This window comes from Cibotium barometz, chromosome 48, assembly GCF_041138505.1.
Source record: "Cibotium barometz isolate CiBa-2024 chromosome 48, ASM4113850v1, whole genome shotgun sequence".
Taxonomy (NCBI): domain Eukaryota; kingdom Viridiplantae; phylum Streptophyta; class Polypodiopsida; order Cyatheales; family Cibotiaceae; genus Cibotium; species Cibotium barometz.
The window spans coordinates 24786323-24809178 of NC_141093.1; the positions used below are offsets into that span (position 1 = coordinate 24786323).

General features: G+C 48.2%; 1 protein-coding gene across 1 annotated transcript in view; it reads left to right on the plus strand.

Moving 5' to 3' along the window:
• LOC147610989 (coiled-coil domain-containing protein 39-like) overlaps window positions 1–22856 on the plus strand; it is a 38400-nt gene that overhangs the window by 11602 nt on the left and 3942 nt on the right. The window contains exons 5-6 of the mRNA XM_086785319.1: window positions 18789–18975; window positions 19162–19241. Of these exons, the coding sequence (XP_086641445.1) occupies window positions 18789–18975; window positions 19162–19241 (267 nt within the window). The remainder of the gene's footprint in view (window positions 1–18788; window positions 18976–19161; window positions 19242–22856) is intronic.

Sequence of the window (22856 nt, forward strand, 5' to 3'; positions counted from 1 at the left end):
TCGCCACAGCAGGCGCCATCATCTGACGAGCAGGCCCCGGCGGAGGATGCCGCGCAGTCCCAGGAGGCTGGCGGATGGCAGGAGGTTCGCCGGCGGAAACGCCCGGCCCGCAGGCAGCACAGGCTGGCGGACAGGCTGGCGTACAGGCACCTACCCGCACTTATGCTCCTGTCAGGGTTAGGCGGCCAGCAGGTCCCACCCCGATGGACGAGGATTCAGACTCAGTGCCCGTTGAGGCCGCTGGAGGAGCCTCCCACGTGGAGACCCCGCTCCCGCCCCCCCCCGCAGGGGGCCCCGCCCCCTCCTTGGAGCAGATTCCTGAGGATCCCGGGCCGCACTCTTCGCCCCCCGGCTCCCCTTCCCCCCACCCGGAGAGCACTCCTTCCACCCTCCCCTCTCCCCCCCCCAGCCCCCCCCCTCCCTCCTCCCCCGGCGGCCTCCCCTGACACCTATCCTCTGGCAGATGCCTCTCCATCCTCTCCTCGCTCTCCCCCCTCCTCGCCGCGAGCCCCCATCCCTCCCTCGGCCTCTCCAGGATACTTCGCCAGACCACCCACTGCCCCGGGGCAGCGCAGCTGGGTAGGCCAGAGCTCAGTCCAGCGGCTGTTCCACCGCCACTCCGGGCCGGTGGAGATGGCGATCCTTGCTTCGCCCGCCACAGAGTTAGCTTTCGGCAGTCACCCAGGGTCCTGCCCTCGGTGCGGCCATGCATAGGAGTCGCAGCGGCACTGCTTATGGGATTGCCCACAGGCACAGCAGGTCTGGCAGCGCGCTCTCAGGATGGTTTTTGCAGGCTCACCAGGCGAGATGCTGGTGACGTGGGGTGCGGTGGCTTGGGCCACGGACAGCGGCCCGGCCCTTGGATATGAGGACGTCCCTGGCAGTGCGACCATCCAGGTCTCTGACAGGGTGATGGTGGTGGTTCCGACGCCAGATTTCTCTTCGGCAGCCCCTCAGGAGGGGGTCGGGCACAGATGGGAGTTGATCAGCAGCATGACGGCTTGGCACATTTGGAGAGCCCGATGCAGGGAGGCCATTGACCGCCAGGCGACTCCACCGGCGGAGGTCATACAGGCCCTCTGGGTGGACATCATTCATACCTTGAGAGGACACTGGGGGAAACTCCAGGGCGACTCGGACCGCATGAGAGGGCGCCGCAAGGCTTTCCTCCGCACTTGGCAGCCTGGCCCTTTCCTCACCGCGAGGGGCGAGGATGTCACTTGGCACTACAGGCCTCCAGTTTGGCTTTTCTCACCTCCCACATGTACTATTAGGTAGCCCCCCCCAGAGAGCGGCCAGCCACGGGGGTGGAGCTCAAGAGTTCACTGTTTTTATCCCTCCTTGCGAGGTGAGCTTTGTAGCCTTATGGCGTTTTCTCATTAACTAATAGAAGGATCTTTTTTCCGGAAAAAAAAAAAAAAAAAAGAATCAACGGAGTACACCAGATCATATGTGTACCTAGGAGTCACATTCAGCGGACCATAGTTCTCTATGAGGCAGGCAACAGAGGCTAGATTGGCACGTGGATATGCAGCCCTAGGGGCACTAGAGAGACAATGTGCCTACATTTAGTTTTAGGAGCCGTGCACCAAACTCTGGTTGTTTGACACATTGGTCACACCTACACTCTTATATGGCTCACCCATATGGGTACCCAGCCACATGAGGAGGGAGCTGCTTGTCGTCCAGGTTGGACCAGAGAGAGATTTCTATGATGGATGGCAGGTACTAGAGAAACCACTGGTGACTATGATCGCAGGCATGATTCGGAGCAAACCATCGGTACCTCATGAGATTGTCAGAGCAGAGATAGGAGCGGCACCAGTGGTTACCGAAGCCATGTTCCAATCAGTGACATTTTTGCAGAGGATATGGGAGCTCTCCAGATAGAGATACCCACACCTAGCACTTATCTCTTTCAGATAGTTAGCTGTCACGTGCACACCAGTCAGGTGTGCAGTGACATGGCATCATTATGGCATCATTCTAGCATCATTAGCATCATCAGGATTTTATCAGGCATTTAGTCATGAGTTATTCAGGCATACATGAGGGTGTTTTATCACCAAAATCAGCATGACATCCTTTATGAGGCAGCTGACTACCATTTATGGTATTTTATGGTATTTATGAGCACTTTAAGTACTGGCCGACTGCAGTCCATCTGGCCGACCAGCCCTCTCACCCATATATTTATAGGCGCCTCTCCATTCAGCCAGGGCAAGCGCATCCTCATCTGGATCATCAGCATTTCAGCCCCTCATCTCCGCAGATAGATCAACGCATCTCATACAGAAGCATTCAGCAGCAGTTACAGTTAACGCATCATCATCATCAGCAGCAGGTACAGCTAACGCATCATCCTCAGCAGCATCATCAGCAAACGCATCATCATCAGCCCTCAGATCTGCAAACGCATCAGCGTTTCATCATCAGGTCAGCATTCAGCATCTGTTCCAAAGCCTCCCTTCAGCGTTTCCTTCCCAGGAGACAAGGGAAAGAGTGGACAGCAGTTCATCCCGCATATTCAGCATATAGGCAGCATATTCAGCAGTACAGATCCATTTGGATCTCATTGTAACCGCATTCATTCATCTAATATAGCTGCATTGCATTGACACATATTTGTCTATCTCTTGAACATCATTAAGTGCAGTTTAGTCAGACTAAGGTTGTGATTACTACGGTCTTAACCCCTCACATGTCACATTGGTATCAGAGCGTTATAGGGTAACCAGCCTTAGAGCATGTTCAGTTCATCAGTCATTCAGTTAGACATCATTTTTATTGCTTCCGCACAGTTAAACCCAGTTCTCAAAATTTTGCAAGCCACCCTTAGGGATTTTCCCTTAGGTCTGCATCAGTAATCCATCCATCTGCATTCTTGCACAGCATATAGGGTTGCACATGGCTTGCATAGTAGTCATCTTAGCAGTCAGTCTTGCATACATGTTGCCCATGAACTCTTGGGGAAAGAAGGACATCCATCATCAAAGGAGGACATAAGTTTGGACTTCAACTGGCAGCAGCAGGGGGTTTCTCTTCCACAGAAGACGGAAGTTTGCTCCAACATCGCCTCAGGAGGTTCAGAGCTTCAGGTACGACGGAGATGGTAGGTGAAAGGTTTCCAGAGGCAGGTCAGGGGTGACTCAGGTATTTGCCATTCAGTTCCCGCAGTACATAGAGTCTTGGCTCAAAGGATTTCACTCCTGCAGACGGCCTCAGTCCCAGCAGAAGACAGAAGGGGGCAGTGGTTCGGAGGAGAAGGATCACAGAGTAGTTGAAGGTTGCCAGGTATCCACCCAGCAACAGTTTAGCAGCGGGGAATGTCACGTGTACACCAGTCAGGTGTACAGTGACATGGCATCATTATGGCATCATTCTAGCATCATTAGCATCATCAAGATTTTATCAGGCATTTAGTCATGAGTTATTCAGGCATACATGAGGGTGTTTTATCACCAAAATCAGCACGACATCCTTTATGAGGCAGCCGACTACCATTTATGGTATTTTATGGTATTTATGAGCACTTTAAGTACTGGCCGACTGCAGTCCATTTGGCCGACCAGCCCTCTCACCCATATATTTATAGGCGCCTCTCCATTCAGCCAGGGCAAGCGCATCCTCATCCGGATCATCAGCGTTTCAGCCCCTCATCTCCGCAGATAGATCAACGCATCTCATACAGAAGCATTCAGCAGCAGTTACAGTTAACGCATCATCATCATCAGCAGCAGTTACAGTTAACGCATCATCCTCAGCAGCATCATCAGCAAACGCATCATCATCAGCCCTCAGATCTGCAAACGCATCAGCGTTTCATCATCAGGTCAGCATTCAGCATCTGTTCCAAAGCCTCCCTTCAGCGTTTCCTTCCCAGGAGACAAGGGAAAGAGTGGACAGCAGTTCATCCCGCATATTCAGCATATAGGCAGCATATTCAGCAGTACAGATCCATTTGGATCTCATTGTAACCGCATTCATTCATCTAATATAGCTGCATTGCATTGACACATATTTGTCTCTCTCTTGAACATCATTAAGTGCAGTTTAGTCAGACTAAGGTTGTGATTACTACGGTCTTAACCCCTCACATGTCACATTAGCAGCAGACGACGATACACGATGTTGGTACACCCAGATGTGTACTTGGCTGAGATTACATGGCATGACGATTGATGCACTCCCTCCATTTGATTACAGCCTGGACTGCCCCTTCTTGGACCTTAGTCGCTCTGAGCAGAATGGGGTGATTAGGATGGACATTGTGAGGCTAGATGCAGAAAGGACATGGTCCAACCCCCCCCACCACTAGGCACGAAGATGGCCCACTATCGGGACCATTTCTACATCTCTCCCAAGATGGCTTTGTGACACGGTCTACATACATGGACACCCATCTCTCACATGGCATTCGCAGTGCCATTGGACAGATCCACACTTCATCACATTAGCTGAGGGTAGAGACTGGCATATACGAGGGGATGAAGCCAGAAGACCGCATTTGTCAGCTGTCACCAGCAAGTGGAGTCAGAGGAGCACTACATATGCCGATGTATTGTGTGCTATGAGATACGAGGGAGATACTGGTGTCTCTTCCGAGATGGTTTTGGACCATTACGACATGTGATGGAGTTTGAGGATCAGAGGTGTTTGGGGCTTTTCTTATTGGAGCTCAGATGCTATTGAGAAGCTCTCCTATGAGCCAGGACAACACATCACGATCCACCCCGCTAGTGAGCCATGACGGATTTTTTTAGGGCCAGGACCACCCCGGCAAATACAACCAGGACCTCCACTACCCCCTTAGAGAGCCAGACGTCCCATAGACGTCCTTTAGGAGTCACCCTTGACAGAGCCATAGGACTTTGTTGAGCGAGACGCCCACGCTTACCAGGGACTCGTCCACGGCCGCTTCATCACCGGTGAATTAGAGCCATCATCACCTGCCATAGGAGACGATTGCCCCGCCACTTTAGTCTCTCTATCTTACAGCACCCCATGAGAGAGATACTGAGATGAGGAGATTACACTAGTCTTATGCTAGTTGTAGATATTATACACTTTTGTTGTACCTCAGTAGGAGTATTTTCCTTTCATAGCTGTTTAGGATTGTGTTAGGACTTTTTTAGTCCTTTTTGTCTTACTTTTGATGAGACACCATCAGCTGTGTACTATGATTTGGTCTCATAGGCCACTTTGGCCTTTTGCAGATGTTAATATATCTTTCTTTCTTTTTTTCTTTCTTCCTTTTTTTATCTGGACACCCAGAGGACATTGATAGTTGTACATTGATTTGTCTCATAGGTCGAGTTCGGCCTCTAGTAGATGTTAATACAGCTTTCTTTCTTTCTTTCTCTCTCTCTCTCAAAGGTGATGATTCACAGTTGTATCCAGACACATGCACACTTTTCTTTTCTTTCTTTTCTTTCTTTTCTTTCTTTTCTTCCGATGACCGGAAGAACAGAGTTGTATTATTTTTTGTCTCATAGGCCGACTTTGGCCTTTTGCAGACGTTAATATATCTTTCTTTCTTTCTTTCTTTCTCTCTTTCTCTCTCTCAACTTTCACCCTCTCTCATGGCATCTTCTTCACAAGCAGCCTTCGGCTCCGCATCTTGTAGTGGTGCTAGAAGAATCGACGGTTGGTCATGGTGGGAAGAGGTTAATGCCAACCGCCCTGGAAGTGGAGGAGGTTCACGCCCGTGGTCTTGCAGGCTTTTCCCCTATAGGCGGACGAGTGGGTCAGACAAAGTGAGAGCCCACCTTATGCATGAGTCCGGGCATGAGGTTCGATTTTGCACGGGAATCACATCGGAGAAGAGAAGGGAGCTTCTTGAGTGCATTGCCGGGCATGAGGCTTTGAGGGCTGCAAGGCTGGCACGTGTGGCTATGGATCGTGCAGCATTTGTGACACCGCCCGAGGGGTCTGTTTCAAGGTTAGGGGGTGTATCTACCACATCTACACCACGGCCACATGGTGTAGGTTCCTTTACGATGCCCACACCCGCGCAGCAACGACAGAGTACACTTGAGGGAAGTTGGGATCCTAAGAAGAAGGAAGAGGTTGATACAACTGTGGCTCGCTTCTTCTTCCATGACCATATTACTTTCCATACTGCTAGGTAAGCCTCGACTCTTCCCTCTTGACATGATTTCTAAGTTTCATTCTTGAAAGTTCACTTGTTTCTTTTTGTGATCAGATCCGAGTACTTCAAGGCTATGGTGAAGAGGATTGGGGAGTATGGTCCAAACTACACCCCCCAATCATCGGAGTCTTTGCGCACCACATTGCTCTACAAGGAGAAGCGCCTTGTCGAGCAAGCTGCAGAGAACACAAAACGGCTATGGGCAAAGAATGGAGTGTCACTCATTTGCAGATGGATGGAGTGACACGAAAGTGGTCCATCCATGGCCTCATTGCATATTCCCGTGGTGAGATGTACTTTATTGCTTCACATGATGCCTCAGGGACAGGGAAGAGTGCAGACGTGCTTGGAGTGGAGTGGGCAAGTGGCATTGAGCTCATGGGCCCGGAATGTGTGGTGGGTTTTGTTGTAGATGGCAAGGTTGCAAATAGGGCAGCTGGAGCTATTATTGAGGGCATGTATCCACACATGACTGTGTCATATTGTATGGCACATTGTTTGAACAAGCCAATCAAATGGTAACTTTTGTCTTGAACCATCAGTTCCTCCGCCATGAGTTCTCCAAGAAATCAAGGCTCTTACTTCTCAAATACTCAGACACCCGATTTGCCTTCAACTTATTGATGCTAGCCCGCTTCAGGGAGTGTAGTGGTGCATTGAGGTAGCTCTTCATCAGCGACGAGTTCACCACTTCTACATTGGCTTCGACAGCCATAGGTAGATTATGTAGGGAGCATGCAGAGAGCACTTCCTTTTGGGAGGATGTGAAACGCATTGATGCTATGGTGAGGCCTATCGTCCACTTGTTGAGGCTTGTAGATGCTATGTAGCCATGCATCGCGAAGGTGTATGAGGCGATGGATAGAATGATAGAGATGTTGCAAGAGTTAGAGCCCGATGAGGACAGATACAAGGAGATTCGTTCCTTATGTGTGACGACGTGGAACTCCTATGCCTCTCCCTTGCATGCACCTGCATATATAATGGACATTGAGTTTCAGGGTAATGGACAGGAGAGTGACAGAAAGGTCAGTGATGGCTGGAGACGCATCTTGGATCGTCTAGTGCCAGATGGAGGCATTAGGCGCAAAATTAGAGATCAGCTTGCTGCACACAGATCCTTTCTTGGTGCTTTTGGTTGTGCGGATGCACAGGAGGATAGGTTGAAGGTTGCGGCTGCTTTGTGGTGGAAAGACTATGGTTCAGATGAGCCTGAGCTGCAACACTTGGCTATCTGCATTCTCAGCCAAGCTGTAAGCTCCTCTTGTTTGGAGCAGCTTTGGAATTCTTATAGCAATATTGCATCAAAGAAGAGGAACTGCCTTGGTGTAGAAAAGGCCAATGATCTTGTCTTTGTAAGCGCAAACTTGTGAATGCTTTGCAAAGGTGCGACTGCAAAGGCAGATCCCTTTACCCAGTGTGAGATGGAGTAGGAGGAGGGAAATGAGCCATAGTCACCAGATTCGAGAAACGGGATCAGAAACGTTTTAGGAATGGAAATAGGGAAATGAGTTTTAGGGGTGGAAACGGCCGTTTCCTGTGACAAGAAATGAGAAACGGCCATGGAAATGGATAGGTCCTGAAATGGAGAAACGTGTTTCTAGGGGCTAACACGACCGTTTCTTGTGACTATGAAATGAGCAGGCGCGGCGACAGAATAGACCCCAGAGGACGATGCCACTACCTTTCAGACTGGTCATGTAGGCAACCATGATCATGACACTAGTACTTCTCACACTCCAGCCTCCGATTGAGCATTGCAGGCTCTAGGATTTATCATTTAGCTATGTTTCATTGTTTTGACTTTTGAGTCTTGACTCGGCACTTTATGTACATTGTAGACACTAGTCTTTTGTTATTTGATAGTGATCATCATTCCATGCTTATATATTGGTTTGTTAGTGTACTTATTAGCGCCTGTTCGGTGTTTGCGCCACGTATTGTACATTTACTAAATAACTCAAAACTTTAAACTTTAAAGTGATGCCTTGAAAGTTCAAAGTGTGAAAACATAAATGTTCTTTTATTTAGTGTGCTTTTTAGTCAATAAATTGCATATTGCATATGCCGTTCCCGTCTCCCTGTCCCCATTCCCTGCCTTTTGCCATTCCACGTTCCCATCCCCATCCCCCGTCCCATGTGACTATGGCCTGAGGGAGAGGCTAAGGCCTAGGGGGGAGAGAAAAAGAAAGAAAAGATATATTAACGTCTACGGAAGGCCGGATTGGCCTATGAGACAAATCTGTATACAGCAAGTCCATGTCGTGAGAGGAAGAAATGAAACGAAATGATATATTAACGTCTCTAAGAGGCCATAATGCCCTATGAGACCAAAACTGAGAGTACATTTGAAGTTGGTGTCTCATCAAAGAGAACAACTAAATGAAACTGAACAGTACAATAAATTGACTATCTTACAGTTATAAGAACTGTAAGTAAGACTCCTAGATGATACCGAGTAGAAAATACTAGAAAATGTATATCAAGTAGATCCACATGTATGCTGATCAGTTGAAATGTTGCCCTCTCCTCAGATCAAATATCTCTGCCATGGGGCTATCTAGAATGGAGAGGTCGTAGAAGCGAGGTAGGCGCCTCCGATGCCGAGCAATAATCTCTTTGATCTGGTGATGGTGAGGATGCCGTGGTCGGGATCTTGGTGTGGGTGTGGCTGACGAGCACGACATAAGACGACTGCTCTATCAATGGTGACTCCCTAGGAGCGTGGCTAGTGTCCTGATGGCCCGATGGAGGAGGTATCAAGAGGTGTGTGGGCTGGGCTGCTGGTGCTGAAGAAATGTGTTAGGATCCTCTGTCTAGGTACATCATGGCTCGGTCTCCTGTCTACCAAGAGGGTCTTTCCGTGTCTCCTGAACAATCCTAGGCACCTCTGATCCTCAAACTCCATGACCTTGCGTAACAGCCCAAAACCCTCTCGGAAGAGGGAGTGATATCTCCCTCGGATCTCATAATAGACTATACATTGGGAAATATAGTGCTCCTCTGTCTCTACCTCCTGGCAGCATAGCTGACAAATGCGGTCATCCGAGATCTCATGCACATATTGCCTTGTCTCAATCCACAGTTGGTGTGATGAGGTCCGGATTTGTCCAATGGCACAACGTATCCCATGTGATAGGTGTACATCCATGTACGCCGGGCGGGTGATAAAACCATCTGGTGAGAGGTGCAGAACACGGCTCTTGTAATGAGCCATTTTCGTGCCTAAGGGCTCAAGGGGACTAGTCCATGTCCTCTCTGTGTCCACTTTGATGATATCCATCCTAATCACACGGTTTTGCTCTAAGCGGGTGAGATCCAAAAATGGACTATCGAAGCTGTATTGAAAAGGTGGGAGTGCCTCTATCCGCAAACCATGTAGGTCAAACCATGATCTCATCTGAGCATACCAGCAATGAGTATCTCCATCCTCTGCCAACTGTATGGATGAGGTCAATGCCAATCGGGAGTACCTTTGCTGAGGGAGCTCCCATAGCTAATGTAAAAAGGTAACTGCCTGGAATAAGGCCTCGGTCACTACTGGTGCGGCACCCAACTCAGCCCGAACAATCTCATGTGGTACCAATGATTTTCTCCGAATCATGCGGGGAATCATCATAATCAGTGGTCTCTCCATATGCCTCCATCCCTCATCCGTCCCTCTCTGAGATTTGTGATGTATGCTGGGCCCCCAAATTGGAGAGAGAGAGAGAGAGAGAGAGAGAGAGAATGGCTATAGCCTATGGCTTGAGCTTATCTATGGCTTATGAATGGGGCTATAGCTTGAGGCTTGAGCTTGTGATGGAGAGAAGGTGGAGGGGAGCTTTATAAAGGGAGGTCAAAGACCCACCCAAGGCCAAGCAAGTCCCAAAACGGCCTTCAATGGGCAATAAAAAGAAAAGTCAAAACCAACAACAGTCGAAAATTGGGCAAATTTTCTTTTGTTTTTTTGGACGGTACGATACTGTACCATAGGAATCGTACCATGACTTAGTCATACGTGGCACGAGAGCAACTATGAGTTCAACAATGCTAAACACTGATGGTGTCGCAGATCAAGGTGCACAGTCCAAGGAGAGTAACTGTCATGGCCCTGTGAAAATGGAACAGTACAAGTGTGGGCATGGTGGTTGCAGAGTCAGAATATTTTATGATTCACATGGGGGGTGCCCGGATAGAGTTTAAGATGTGTGGACATCCCTAGGTGTGAAGGGGGGAACTAGAAACATTAAACTTTAATGTTTATTAAAGTTTGCCCCTAGGCCTTAGTGGCCCTAGGGAACTTATTAAAGTTTGGGGCCCTAGGGATTAATTTGGGAAGAGGGCCACTTTTGGAGTAAGTGCTTCTCTCTCCTCCCTCTCTCTCTAACTTTTTGGGAAAGGAGTCGTGGAGGAGCCTTGAAGCGCATGTAGACAAAACGTGGAGAGGTGGAAGAGCAAGTCGACTGCAGATTTGGAGGGCTGTTGCTGTTTTTCTGAGTGTAAATCAGCCGTACAGCACTGTACGGCCAGATTGTGCAAGTACACTCTCTCTCTCTCTCTTTGGTACAAGCTGTGAGACTTCTTCACTGCTGGACTGGCTGCGCACAGGCCCTACACAGGCTGTACAGTCAGATTTTCAGCAAGTACAGCACTGTACGGCTGCCGTACAGTGTACGGGCAGCCAGGTACAGCAAGTACAATTGCTGCAGGGGTGCAGACAGGTGCTGGACAGGCCTAGTTACTCAGATTCAGGCGACCAGAATCAGGACAGCAGACTGTTTGTGCAAGTACAACTCCTGGCATGTATCCCGAGGCGGTACAGACGGGTACAGTGCTGATTTTCAGATCTGTATTTTCAAGGACAGCATAAGAGTGAACATCAGGAGGAGGATACAGGCAAATACAAGCACATGTGTGAAGCAGGGTTGTGGAAACAAGTGCCTGCAAGTACAAATTGGTGCTGTTGCTTCCTCTAGTGCTGTTTCACGAGCTGAACTTGGTAAGCCTTGTTTCTGTTCATCTATCTCTCTTTCTACTGCTTGATGTCTGTTGCAGATATGAGTTATCTGGCCCCTTGTGAGAGAAGGGGTATGGCAGATTGACAAGAGTTGAGACAGAGTTTGGACAGCACATGTATGTTTGAGCTGAGATGATGTATCATGCACTTGAGTTATGCCAGATGTATGCCCATGGCTGGCCTGCTTAATGATCTTGGCTGATTAGAGGGAGACACAGTGTGTTATTGTGGAACACAGATCTGTGTTCATAGATCCTCTGTGCTGAGAAGGATTTGTGGGCCGTCAGATTGGACTTACAGGTGTAAACTCTTGGCTGATCTTTGTGTTGTACTCAGCCATTCATTTTATTATAATTGAATAAAGAAATACCGCAAGGGGCGCCAAGCTTTGGGGCCAACAGGTGTCGCTGTGTTTTCAGATTTGGGCACTCTAGCTCCAATCTGTGTTCTTTTCACATCTAGACTACAAGTGGACGGGTGACTGCTAGTCTACCGCACTCTGGTTTTCTATCAGAGGCCGGTTTCAGTAACACAAGACATGGAAGAAGTTCCGAGGAGGTTGGTTGGTAGTGTTCCACAAGACCCAATGGGAATGGTAGCCGTGTGAGTTGGATGCCACTTGGGGCATACCAAGAAAGGCTTTCAGGAAAATGGTTCCAAGGGATGATGATCATCCAAGGGGTGGAGTGAGGGTGTCAGACTCTAATACTCGGGAAAAGAATACCAAAGAAAGTGTTCAGGGACATGGCATGAAGGGCTAGGGCACAAAGTGGAATAGATGCACAGATCTTCATCTAATTAGGAGTGGAATTGGAGACAAGGCAAGGTTTTCAATTAAAAGGTTGTCAGGAAGGGAAGCAGGAAGGGAAGGATGACAGGTATGGGAGCCCATGTGGAGGTGAAGGGGGATGATGACAGTGATCCAAGATTGGAAGTTGGAATCTAGTCATCAAGTTTAGCAGAAGGGGATGTCATGTGCATGCACATGGACATGCTCATCCCAGTGCTAATCCCTGATTTGCAGCAGATAAAAGACAGGATTCTAGAGCTTCAACAGCTATCTAAGGCATAGAAGGCATAGTTGGGGACCAGGGCACCTGTTGGCTAGTAGATGAGCATCTGAGGCTGGTGTCGGCAACAAGGGGAATTATTCATGTCCAAGGAGTTTGCTAGTTTGTTATCTGACATCTTCAAGGTGTTAGGTCAGAGTAGGTCATTGATTAGGTGTTTGCTACCTTTCCATGGGCATGCTTAGGGGATGCTGAGACTTGTACCTTTTTTGTACTATACGAATATGCTGAAAATACAGCTTTCTCTCTCTCTCTCTTCTCTCCATCTCTTCTTTGCGTTTTGCATCAGGTTGTTCCTATGAAAGGTGTTTAGGGATGCAAGAAGACACAGAGCTTCCACGCATGTGACATGAGGTTTGGGGGGCAACGGGGCCTGGAGGGGTCATGGGCTGTCGCTTGGGGGGCGCGTTTGTGCTGTCTCCTTGACACTTGTATGGCCCTGGGCTTTGGGATAGTGTATGGCAATGTGGCCCTATTGTCGGCAGACAGTCTATCGGCAATCTCTATACACTCTTTGAATAAAGAGCCATTTGGTTTGGCAGCATCACATGATCATCTGTAAAACTAGGGTCATTGACGAGTATCATGACTCGTGGTACCTCATCAACACTGGCCGTGACAGTTGCTGCAGCCATGGAAGGTGTCTCTGGAAGGGCGGGGACTTCTAGAACTTGTCCAAAGGCTGACTTTACGGAAGCCAGAAACTTCCAGTAGATCTATGGAAGCCCGGGGGACCTGAGGAAGATCGGACAAAAGTTGTGGTCCTCTAGCACCGGTTCGAAGTTCAAGCAGTATCGGAAGAAGAATAGTTTCCTTGGGCCGAGAGGAAATGTGTTGCTCTCAAGAGTCTATGAGGTTGTTGCCTCTACCAAATTGAAATCCGCTTGAGAGAACCCCCTTCCAAGCAAGCGGGCATCGGTAAAATGTGAGGCAAGCTCTTTGGGAAGTGTCACCAGGATCCAATCTGTAGCTTGAGAGGGGGAAGGATGAGACCCGTGTGGTCTTGACTTCTTTATCAAAATCTGCCTGCGAAGTCCTAAACTTGTCAAGTATTGATTGGCTTGGGCAGAAGCCATAATACCAATCAAATATCAGTTGGCTGACTTGAACAGAGTAAAAAACTTTCGGTGTGCAAAGAAGCGGGAGAGGCAGGAGGTGAAAGAAGTTTTATTCAAAACCACTGCAAACAATTTCAATTAGGGTTTTGTCAAGCTGCTCATTGTGGATCCAACTCCTAGTTCTGTTCTGTTTGGAAGGTTTTGTAACCCTGTTTCATGTGTCTTTTTGACTGTAGTCTAGCCTGCACTCTTGGTTGTCTTCTCTTTCCCCCCCCCCCCCCCCCCCCCCCCCAAAAAAAGAAACTTCTATTAAGTATGAGAAAAACATACAACAATCATAGCTATAAGCCAGAAGAGAATAGAATCACCCCAATATGTAAGGGGATTTCAACCACTGAGGAGCATCATCATGCCATGTAAGACTTGTGGTACTAGAGGAAAAGAAGATGACATGGTCCCATTCCCGCATAAATATCACACGCTTCGCTTGCGCAGAACGAGAGGGTTGTATCACTGGAAAAATATCATAGCTCTCGCAACAATGAGGCCTGAGAGTAGGGATCCTATGCATCTGTCGAGTGAGGAGAAGCCTGGCATTCCGAACAGTGAAATTGAAAAAAGGGAAGGCTTTTCAAAGGATCGAAGGCATCAATCCACTCCCACTCTCTTGGATCCCACTGAAGATATCTGATAGGACTGCCACCATATAGCTACAAACACCAAGAGCCATGAGTCACTATCTGAGGAGAAGGGTCAATGAACCAGTGCTTCCCCGAGCGACCAACAATCCTCACTGGACTAAGCCTAGTATTTGGTATGATCTCCTCCATACTACATCTCCTCAATCTCTCACCAGGCATGATAGAATAAATGAGGAAATCTGTATCCTCCTGGCTTGGGAGAGCAATGACTTGCAGAAGTATTCCTATCCTCGAAAAAACTCACAGCCAACTCGGATGATAGTCTCTGTGAAAGGTCTGAGAAAGCCACTCATGCGGAATAGTTGCATCAATCTAATCAATACGAATGCGAGAGCCCCTAAGACGCTGAGTGGATGCAACTCTCTGATCCTCCGGAAGACTCTTAAAGGTCTTCCAAGCAAGAATTGTGTATGCGCATCTCTCCCATCTTGACCATTGCATATAACGAGATGCACCAAGTGGCTGACCAGCCTCATCCCTAATGAACTCGTTGTTAGAAGTCATCTCCTATCTATTTTTATACACCAGGGCCTTTGTTGTGGGTGTGCCTGCCCTTATGAGGTGTTTTCTCATTTTTCCCCACTCCGCATTTTTCCCCTATTTTTTTCCATTTTTCTGTGGCTTGGGAGGCAGCCCTGAGATGGCAGGAGGACCCAGTAGCTGGCCGACTGATGGTACTGGTCCACGACTCCATATCAGAGATGGCCGACTGCAGACAGCTGGCCGACTGGCTGTATTTGCTGGTCATGGAGGTTTAGGGCTAGTCGGCTGCCTTTAACACAGGCCGACTGGGTTTTTGGGGCCATATAAAATGGCCCCATGGCCCCCACTCCATTTTCTATCAACTCCGGGATCTTCTTGTGTATATAGAGCTGAGTTACACGCTTCTATCTCTTTCTCTCTCTCTCTCTCTCTCTCTCTCTTGTGCTGTGATTTTTTGCACTGCGTTTTGCTCGTGTTCCCAGATCTGGTCATCATCTCCGCTGCGTATTCTGACATGGTATCAGAGCCTAGGCTCTAGATAGTTCTTGGGATTTGTGTGAGCAAGAGGGGGACTGTTGTGTTGCTGATTGGTGGACTGTTCGGGACTGTTCGGGAAGAGGAGAAGCAAGAGGACGGCGGGCTGATTTGTTGGACAGCCACTTGCAGGTGTTAGTTCTTCTTTGTTCCCACCCACGCACCCTTTTCAGAGTACATCCCCACAATGGCAGATCTGTTTGAGATGGCCGAGAGGCATGTGAAGATCCCGACACTCCCCACGTTCCCTGTAGACCGTCAGTTGGACGGGAGCAACTACGACATATGGAAGGTTATGATGGAATTTGTTCTGGAGTCTTACGACCTCGCTGATTTCGTCATTGTTGGGGTTCCACGGCCGGAAGTAGAGGAAGGGGAGTTACCGTCGATCCGAAAGGACCGGGAGGCTCAGACACAGATGTGGGATCGTGTCAACGCAACGCCAGGGTCCGTTCGTTTATCTTTCTCAACTGCACACCGCAGGTAATCAATCATGTAAAGCATATGACGCTGGCTAGAGGTATATGGCAGCATTTGGCCTCTCTTCACAACAGGGTATCGCCCATGAAGAGGATTTCCTTGGAAGTACAGATGCGGATTATGAGCCCTCCAAAGTCGTCGACGATGCGGGAGCATATTAACAAGCTGCAGGTTCTTCAGTAGGAAGTTCTTCAGGCTGGGAAGGAGATATCGTCAGAGGACATGGCCTCTCAGTACTCAGCATTTTACTCGTCTTTGATTACCAGTGGCAGGCTCAGCACCATCACGTGGGAGGAGCTTGTGCCCATAGTCCTGGACCAGGAGGAACGATTCACGAACCCTCCTCAGGATGGAGGTTCGGAGGCCTTAACTGGCCAACGGTTGAAAGGCCGTAACACGGGCAAAGGGAAGGCTTCGTCAGAGAAGTCTTCTGAGAAGAAGTCCGTTACTGACCGCGAAAAACTAAAGGCAGAGAGGACCTGTAATGATTGTGGCGAGAAAGGCCACTATTGGAGGCAGTGTCCCAAGCGGAAGACCAAGAAGGGTGAAGATTCCTAAGCAGCAATCATGAAGACTCCGGCTTTTGTGCACCTGGAGGTGGTGGACACCGATGTTTCATTTTCTTCACGCAGGGAGGAGATTGGAGGATTCTCCGCAACGGATACTTGGGAGTGGATTCTAGACAGTGGTGCTTCCAAGCACATGACTCCTTCCCGTTCTGGTTTATAGGATCTCTGCAGGTTTTCTGGTCACATTCTTACTGGGGATACATCCTGGCAGAGGGGGGAAGCATTCCTCCCGGGTGTTGTATGTTCCGTCACTTGGTTTTCATCTATTGTCAGTGCATCAGGTTTGCAAGACTGGCGTACGGGTGGAGTTTGATGAGCATTTTGTTGCTCTCCGGGACAAAGCAACAGGCCAAGTGGTTTGGGAAGGCGGAGTGGAGAATGGAGTTTACAAGCTTTCAGCACTCTCTCTCCCAGGTCCTCAGTTTTGTGATGAGTGGCAGTCTGGTAATGGCCACTTAAGTGTGGATACGCTACAGGTGCAGGCTTTCCGGGACCAGATGGTGGATAGCTTGCCAGTTGATGGTAGCAGTTGGTAGGAGCTCTCCAGTACTGATGTTGGTAGTTCTTGTGTTCGTCAGTCAGAGGAAACTGAACAGGTAACTTATGCTCTGATGTCTCGTAGTATTCGGGACAAAGAACCTCCTGTAGATGAGGATGTTCTTTCCACGGGGACCTTTTGGAAAGCCAGGCAGGTGGCAGTTGATTACTTGCAGAAGGAGGTGGTTTCTCTAGGCTTTGTGGTTCCGGACTCAGAGGGGGTGGTTGACAGGTTTCAGAAGGCCTTGCGTGGTCTTCAGCAGGTTTCCAGGACTTGGTTTTGCACCGTAACAGGTGTTGATCCTTGTGAGCAGTGTGATGCCTCTTTGACTCAGAAGCAGAATGGTTCATTGATCTGGTTGATGGACACCAGATTGGACTGGAGCTTCCTGATGAGGCAGTTGAGCTCATGGTTGCGGATGACTCTTTGGGAGGCAGGATTGCATTTCCTGTGGTTTCTGCGGCATGCAAAGGATCATGGACTCTTGTACACAGGAGGGGGATTGTTGGATGGAGTGTGACTCCACGGTTGGAGTGACTCAGTTTGGGGAGGAGATCTGGACACGAGGAGATCTACTTCAGTCCCAGGAGCGGTTTCTTGGAGGAGTAAGAGGCAGTCATCTTTTGCCTTGTCGAGGACAGAGGCAGAGTACTGGGCTGTTTGTGATGTTGCTTGTGAGGTGGTGAGGATTCAGAGGTTGCATTGCAGGATTGGGCTTCCATTGGAGGAACCCATGGTCATCCAGAGGCACTTTGTTCGTGTATAGATCGTTGTTGATGACATCTTGCTAGAGTTCTGTTCGACGGAGGACAGTACGGTGGACCTCTTCACGAAGTCGCTATCTCAGGAGTTGCTCAGGCCTCATCCCAGCTCCCTGTGGTTGGTTTCACAGCTCGGAGCTGAGAGGGGATGTTAGAAGTCATCTCCTGTCTATTTTTATACACCAGGGCCTTTGTTGTGGGTGTGCCCGCCCTTATGAGGTGTTTTCTCATTTTTCCCCACTCTCCGCATTTTCCCCCTATTATTTCCCATTTTTCTGTGGCTTGGGAGGCAGCCCTGAGATGGCAGGAGGACCCAGTAGCTGGCCGACTGATGGTACTGGTCCACGACTGCATATCAGAGATGGCCGACTGCAGACAGCTGGCCGACTGGCTGTATTTGCTGGTCGTGGAGGTTCAGGGCCAGTCGGCTGCCTTTAACACAGGCCGACTGGGCCCCATGGCCCCCACTCCATTTTGTATCAACTCCGGGATCTTCTTGTGTATATAGAGCAGAGTTACATGCTTCTATCTCTCTCGTTCCACATAATAGGTTGTCGGTCAGCCTCGTCCAAAGACCTAGGAAGCCTTTGTCGCAAAAAATATCTCATGCTTCTCCATGCTCTGACAATGGCTGCAATAAGAGGGGAAGATGGTGCCCTAATATCAGCCTCTGTGCTCTTGGCTGCTTTTGTGCGAGCTAAAAACATAAACTCCTAGTTCCCACTCTTTCAGCGCTTGCAAAGGTCCTAGAGAGCACCAGGACCTGCACGAACTCAAGAAATGAAGCAAAACAGGTAGATTTAGAGGTTTGAGAAGCTGTTGCATTTGTGTAGCTGCTTGCTTGTGGTGGGATCTCCTTGTGCTGATGATAGAACAAGGACCTAGGGAGATGGTGGGGCAGTCCCAACGCCTCCTTCCATGACAATGGTTTTGATCTTGCAGGGGTCAGAACTGCATAATTATAGGTTTGCATAGTTTGATCTAATCTGGAGGGAAAAATAGGGCCTCTCTCTGCATAAAATAGATTATGCATCACCGTATGTCGGGCCCACAGTTTTTTTTTTGCAGTTTTGGGGGTTGGGGAGGATGGAAAATTTATAAGCAGGAGGGGAGAAGCTTGCAAGAAGGCAGGAGACTCTCAAAAAAAAAATGGAGAGGGAAAGGTGGGCAGGCTGCAGGGTGCATGGAATGCTTCAGCTCGATTTGATTAACAACACCAATTTTTTAGTGAAGACATATGGTGTCCTTTGAATGTGAGGATTTGAGCCAAATGTACAGAAGTCATGTAAGGGTACTCAGATGTTCATGTTCAGTCACTTTCTTTTTATACTTCCTTCTCGGTATCTTCTATATGGAACTGCAATCCTTCAGGCTGTCAATGCTGCATCTTTTCTTTGATAGGATTCCACTTAACATGCAAAAGTGTGATAAACTTTCTATGCAGGACTTTGCATCGTGAAAGGAAAGACCTGGTACAGCTGTGGGAGGATTCTGTGGAGACGATACACAAACGAGATGAGTCCATTCATATAACTGCTGAAGAGTTTGCAAGAAACAAGTCTCAACTTAGAGAAGAGAAGCGCCAGCTAGATGACCTGGCAGAAAAGCTTGCCAAAGAATTTCACATGAATGTGAGTCCCATGGTCTTCTATTAAACAAGCAACTCTCGCAAATATGCTTTATACTGCAGGATTCTAATGTTTAACTCTTGTTCTGAGTTTCTAATCTTTCGCTTTACTAGGGGAAAACAATGTCAAATTTCTCAGCCTTTTATTTTGATCCTAATTCTTCCAATTGCCTATCTCCTCTTTTTGCAGAATGAGCTACAAAAGCAGGTTATGTACAAAGAAGAAGAAGCTGTCAAAGCCCAGGATTATTTCCAAAAGGAGTCAGCAAGGTAGAGTTGGTTACACTTCTACAAGATGTTTAGAGTCAAAGCAATGCCAGTTTTTTTTTTTTTTTTTTTTAATATATACATCATGAATCTGTGTGCCTTCGATCGCCTGTGTACATCTGGCTCACCATATCTACCAAGCAGTGATGCTAGCATGGCAGTGCTCTCCCAAGAAGTGTCAAGCTTTCCAAAGGAATGAGTGGGGTGTAACTGGTACATCTCCGGGCCAAACCTCTGTGGATCATGAAGGCAAAGTCATGGTCCTCGCCCTCAACAGAAGTTTGATTTTCAAAACTTGTATGTCTTAATTGCCAAGCAAAGAATAAATGGCTCCATAACCTTGATGATAAGGCTATCTAAACTAATTTTACAGACATGAGGGTCCTTGCTACTGGCCAGTCTACGTGCGGGGTGGGGTAAATATAGAGAGCTTTTGAAAAATATACCTATGGTAAGTGATTCATTATAGGCAATGGAATAGCATAGGTCATGCATTATGACAACCAGAGATGCTTGGGTCTGTACCTAGTGAGCTTTGCGGCCACCAGGAGACCATGCTCAGACGGCACCTAGGGAGTGAGAGCCAACGAGATGCCTCTGAGATATCCATTACAAACTTCTTCCAATTGCATGCCCATGCTAGAGAGCACCATCCAGGATTTACAGGGTCCAAGGGATCATCCGGGTCAGAGACTACACCCCACCCGCTCACGGGATCCTATGGCATCATGCACCCATGGCATCACTCCCTAGGTGCCATTTGAGCCAAACGCCCTTGCATTCTGGCCTTTTGCCTATCAGCTGCAGATCCAGGACATACCACTTTGAACACCACAGGGAATTCCACTTTGAACACCACGAAGGCATGGACATCCAGGGTGGCTACAGGTCGCCCACCACTAATGGATTCACCATCCTGGTGAATCACCAAAGAGAAGAAAGGGATCATCGAAGAAGAGGTTTGTTGGGTATACCAAGGTCATCTTGCAATACAAGTAACATGATTGAATGAAACCATGAAATTTGAATTTGAGAATTAATATTGCTTGTGCTCTGCCTCCCTCTGCTTCTTTCCACCTCCTGCCGCCTGAGTCTTGCTCTCCTCTCCGCCCCTCTTCTCAGCTGTCCTCCTGCTGCTCCCTCTCCTGCTCCCTTGCCTGCGTTAGCGTATGGAAAAATCTTATTAATTGGTGGATACTCAGCTGACGTACGGTCTTTCTTGTCCTTGCGTTGGGCATTCATATTGCTTGTTCGAGAGAGGCAGTGGAATGGGCTAAAGCGAGCAACCACTGCTTGACTTTGAGAAAGCATATGATAGAGTGATTTGGGGTTTTTGGAAGGAACCCTTAGATGCACGAGGTTATCTTAGGATTGTATTAGATGTCTTTCATACTTGTATAGTGATGCTTATAGCTATATACTGGCATGTGGTGATAGAGGAGAGCGCTTCCAGATCTCCCCATCTGCTCCTTGGCCCCCTTGCTATATCTCATTGTGGTTGAGGCTATGAGTATATATCTTGGATCCATTGCTAGGATATCTAGCTTGAGTCTACCCTTATGGAGATTGCCTTAGAGGATTTTTGTCTAGTTGTAGGAGCTCTTATCAACTAGCAAACATCTGTTGGTTTTTGGGGTTAGTGATTGAGTGAGAGTCAATTGGGATGCATAATGCAGGACTCGGATTTACTTGGATTGAGAAAGGCAGCATTGCGATATCCTTGGGATGTTAGGTTGGGATCGATGTATCCCCTACATGTAGTTTGCACGAGTTCTCATGAGCATAAGGAAAAAGCTGCTTCATTGGAGCTCTAGGAAACTGGACTCAGCCTCTAGAGCCTTGGTGATTAACCACCTATAACCAAGTACTACTTGCCTTAGCCTAGTATATCTTCTCCTGTTGGTGATTCTCACAAGGATGCATTGGTCACCTTTGAGGACTGGTCCGCAACTTTCGTTGGCCGTGTTTTTTTTTTCCCCCTGAAAGGAGACTTCTATTAAGTATGAATTTTTTTTTACAAAATGGAGATTTCACACCAAGAAAGGTGGAGATCTCAACCAATCAGGAGCCCTGTGCTGCCAATAGGTTTGGATGGCACAATAGATACTCGAGCCAGAGTTGTATGGGAGACTATCATTTGTCCAGGCAGGAAAGGAGGGCTGATTATTATAGATCCAGATATCCAGTGCAGAGCCTTGCTTTGCAAGCTTCATAGGCCTTCTTCTAGGCGCTGAGCAATGGAAGAACATCTTTCTCTCTCAGATCTTGAGATGTACGCCTAGAGATTAGATGCCCACAACACATTTTATCTCCACAGAGGCAGATTCTAGAGCACCTTCATCTTCCCTCATGTCAGCTATTTCCAGAGCTTGGAGTAGGATGAGACCCTTCTTGAGACAAAGGCTCCCGATATCACAGGATGAGGCAGACAAACAACCGGTTATGTGGTCTGATCTTATTAGAGATGGATATGGCCATCCTTTGGGTGCCTTTGGTTATATGCAGTGGCAAGGTTGGGAGAGATGTACACCAACAGTTAGGCATTGGAAGACTCTTCGAAGTATTCCCATGGATTAGAAAGATGTCTCCACCCAACGCCTAAGGGGGAATCATAGACTGATTTGAGTAGATTGATGCAGCTATCCTCCATGAGTGGCTCATTGGCACATTCCATGATGAGTATCAGCCAAATGAATGGGTGCTTTTTCAAGGATAGGTGTACTGCTACACGTATTAGCCATGCCGGACCAGGACTAGGAGGGAGACTGCATATTCTATACTATTGTGGTTGGATGGAGATTGATGAGATCTGGCACCCATGACTTCATTCTGGATCTGTCCTCTGCCTTGTGAGAGTTTTGGTCGCTTAGGGAGGTAGTGGTCTATTGACCCTCCCTGTGAGTCTGTGATTCTTTATGGTGGATGTCCCATTAAACATCTCCCATGGGATCCCGGTGAGTGGGAATGGATTGATGACTTTGCCTTTCTCTTAGCTACACACTATGAGGAATGCAAGACTATTACTACTCAGATATTCAGAGGATCTCTACCCTCAGGCCACATTGGGAAAGCTTTGGGATTACTCCATTGATTGAGAAGAGGTTTCGGCATCGACTTTGGCACTTTTATAGGAGGAGCCAGATATCCCATTTCTTCTGGTTACTGCTATACGGTGGTCTCCTTGTTAACCAGTGGACAGCTATCTTTGGTGCGGATCCAGCTTTCCCTAGATGGTTGATAGTCTATGAGACTATACAACATTGTCTCTGGGGTTATGAGTTGCTGGATCACAGTCTGACTCCGCCATCATGATCCAGAGAGGGACGGCCCAGAGGTGCACAGTTCAGGATATTCCTTGGTCACATTTCACACAGTCCTTGGGGAGACTTGGAGATAATTGTGAGCATCACTGCCTGGTGGATATGGAGGGCCAGATGTATGGAGGTGATCAAGGGCACCCGGATTTATGACACGGAGTGCATTTGTACCATTTGGGGAGGTATTATTCATACCCTTATGGCACTTGGGCCCGTATACAGGGACCTTCTAGATTAGCACAAGAAAAGTGCGTTCTCTTCATGAGGGAGTGGGATTATGGGATCTTCTGTACGACTCCCT